The 3087-nt window shown below is 53.4% G+C and overlaps 1 protein-coding gene across 2 annotated transcripts; it reads left to right on the top strand.

Moving 5' to 3' along the window:
- The first annotated feature begins 234 nt into the window (after positions 1-234).
- LOC125548447 (zinc finger CCCH domain-containing protein 9) lies at positions 235-2129 on the top strand. Of its 2 annotated transcripts, none has more exons than XM_048712038.1 (3): positions 235-366; positions 475-1177; positions 1259-2129. In XM_048712038.1, the coding sequence occupies exons 2-3, from the start codon at positions 518-520 to the stop codon at positions 1586-1588; spliced, it is 990 nt and encodes a 329-aa protein (XP_048567995.1). In that variant the 5' UTR covers positions 235-366; positions 475-517; the 3' UTR covers positions 1589-2129. The 2 variants fall into 2 exon arrangements, with proteins under 2 accessions (XP_048567995.1, XP_048567994.1); XM_048712037.1 differs by having other exon boundaries at positions 1256-2129.
- Positions 2130-3087: the final 958 nt, after the last annotated feature.

Below are 3087 nucleotides of genomic sequence, written 5' to 3'. Positions count from 1 at the left end.
CCCTGATGGATTGGGGATACCACTGTCCATCTAACCAACTCAACTATAGATTGATTCGCTATTACCCTATTTTTTTAGTTAGTTGCAAAACTACTACTACTGGCCTAGGTGAAACGGTAAATAAGCAAGGGCAGGCGCAGGCTAGAACCACAATGCAACAACCATGGACTGTACTGGGACAAGAGGAAGGAGCTCCGGCGCGGGACGGCCATCTCGCTCTGGCGGACGTGCGGGCTCCACGGTCTCCTCTGCTCCTGGCATGCTCCCCGCTATATAAACCACAACACACACCGCCTGCACCCGTGTACCCACCTCCTTCGTCCCCGTCCTCTCTCTCCCTCTCTGCACCTAATCCAGCGCCAAGAGGTATCACCAACATTCTCGGTTGAATTTTCAACATTCTGAGTTGAATTTTCCACTGCATTTTATGTCGTTTTTTCTTAATTTGTGACATTCCGATCTGTTTGTTCCCAGAGAATACTTTGTTTGCGGAGGTAATCATCTGCCAGCCATAGCCATGCAGGAAGCGCTCATCTCTCTGGCCAACGCCGACCGCCTCCGCTCGGCCTTCGAGCTCAAGCCGTACGGATTCGGGGACCAGCGCCTCTCCTCCTCGCCGCGCTACCTCCCGGGCGGCGACGACGGCCTCTACCGCTGCTCCTCCCCCTTCAGCCCCAGCCTGGGCTTCTCCTCGCCGTCGCCGCTCGCCACGTCCGTCTCGCTCTCGCCGTCCTCGTCCGCCTCCCTCGTCGACGACGGGGACTACGACGGCGCGGCCGCCGCCGACGCCACCGGCCACAGGCTCCAGCTCGCGCGGCTCGCGCTGCAGTACCAGGAGGTGGCCGATCGCTACGAGCTCTGCCTCTCCCACCTCGCCGAGGCCGTCGACGAGGCGGCGATCCTCCGCCGCGAGAACGCCGAGCTCCGCGTGGCCAACAGCGACCTCGCGCGCCGCGTCGCGCTGCTCGGTGGCAAGGAGACCGCCGCCGTCGTCATCGCTGACGAGATACGCCGGTTCCGCCTCGGCGAGCACAAGGGTGCTTCCAAGCAGCGCGCGCCCGAGAAGCTCGCCGTGCTGCCGAAGAGCATCTCCGTCCGTTCGAATGACTACCTCAAGATGAACCAGGCCGCCCCGGCAGCCGCCACGCCGGCGGTGTACAACTGCAAGCCGAGCTCGGTGAGTCCCTGCTCCCGTCTCGCCAATTCCGCATAGTCTCTTCCTCTCGAACTGGCATTTGACATTGTGGATCGGCAGCAGCGCGCGTACTCCGGACTGGGAGCGGACGGCGGCAAGAAAGGCGAGGAGCAGAAGAGCAAGCAGGACGCGGCGGGGGAGCTGGACGTGTACAACCAGGGCATGTTCAAGACGGAGCTGTGCAACAAGTGGGAGGAGACGGGGGCGTGCCCCTACGGCGACCAGTGCCAGTTCGCGCACGGCGTCTCCGAGCTGCGCCCCGTCATCCGCCACCCGCGGTACAAGACCGAGGTCTGCCGCATGGTGCTCAACGGCGAGGTCTGCCCCTACGGCCACCGCTGCCACTTCCGCCACTCGCTCACCGCCGCCGAGCGCCTCCTCCGCAGCCGTTGAGGCAGTGCGCGTCTCTTCCGCCACAGTCTGAACCCCTTTTTTACCGTCTCAAATCAAGCCTACGCATACCTCAACAGCCCAGGGGAAAATGTACAAAAATTACCAACGGCGTAAATAAGATATATGTATTATAAGTGCTGTATAATATAAGAAAGTAAATGAAACCGAACGGTAGAGTTAGTGCCCAGCAGCCCAGGCAATGTGAATATCTGCGTATGCAGGAGTAGCCGTCTCTCAGGGACTTGTTCATACTGCTATCTATTATGTATGTCGTCCGTCTTGGTTTTAGGTGGCAGTTTGTCTCCAAATGTGTTTTTTGAGGGAGATCGACATGATACAATAATGTCAGTGAGTGTGTACTCTGTAGATTGGCGAACTGGCAAGTGCTGCGAAGTTGAGGTGACATGGATGTCTTCTTGTTTGTATTCTATATGACGAGGAGCAGTAGATCTTGTATAGCAGCTCTATTGCTTTCTTCAGATTACCTTGTTGCTCTTGCAATTTTTCTTCGTAATGTCAGTGATTTTTGCAGTATAATTAAGTTGGCTGTCTGTAAAGAATGGCTCCTGATTTGTCCCCCAAACCTCTGTTGTCTGTAAATCTTAATTGAGGATGAATGGACAACTGTTTACTCCGCTGTGTCTGACTGTCCCTATGTATGACTTTTCGGATGTACTCTTGTGATTCAGAAAGCTGCTACGTTTCGGTATTCGGTAAAGAACCTCAACCTGCCTAACTTGTGCATGATAGGTACTGCCGACTGTGGTTTTGCAGCTTGAAGTGTAAGCTACTTAACTCGCTTGTAAAAGGCTAAAAATGTACTCCCTTCGTCCCAAATTAAGTGATTCAATTTTGTACTAATTTTAATAGAAAGTTATACAAAGTTGAGTCATTTATTTTGAAGTTAAATGCACTGGAGGTACTAAAAGTTTGGTTGGGATGTCACTTTAGTCCTAATTCTTTTAAAATGAACCTTTAGGTTCTAATTCTTTAGTAAGTGGTTCATGCGAGGTCATTTTTTCATGAGCACTCATTGACATGCACGCGTGGCGCGTTGACCCACGCCACGTCGACAGAGGGGCCAACCGTCAGACGAGAAAAATATACTGGAGCTCCTAAAAGTTTCTGGGCATTGTCACTTTTGTCCTACTTCTTTTAAAATACACGTTTAGATCCTAATACTATAGTAAGTGCTTCACGCGAGGTCCTTTTTTGCATGATCTTTCGCTGACGTGCTTGCTTGACACATTGACCCATGCCATGTCAACTTAGAGGCCGTTGTGGTTGCTCTTTTTTTTACAGAAAGCCCTTTGTAACCCCCCTCTTGACATTTCCCAACCCCTACCGAATCTCTCTCTCTCTCTCTCTCTCTCTCTCTCTCTCTCTTGCCCACATTGTCGCCATGGCTGGGGCAGCAAGCTCCTCGGCAGGGAAGCGAGTGACGAAGAGAAGCGTTGCAGCAGCGTCGGCAGCGTTGCCTCCTCCACAAGCTATAGAAT

This window comes from Triticum urartu, chromosome 3A (assembly GCF_056163025.1).
Source record: "Triticum urartu cultivar PI428250 chromosome 3A, HENAU_Tu73, whole genome shotgun sequence".
Lineage (NCBI taxonomy): Eukaryota > Viridiplantae > Streptophyta > Magnoliopsida > Poales > Poaceae > Triticum > Triticum urartu.
This window is presented reverse-complemented; position numbering and strand designations above follow the sequence as displayed.

Excerpts from the sequence above, each read along its gene's own strand:
- LOC125548447 (XM_048712037.1), top strand. The coding sequence starts at position 518 with ATGCAGGAAGCGCTCATCTCTCTGGCCAACGCCGACCGCCTCCGCTCG. Across the intron at positions 1,178-1,255 it reads ACAACTGCAAGCCGAGCTCG|CAGCGCGCGTACTCCGGACT; the intron begins GTGAGTCCCTGC and ends GTGGATCGGCAG.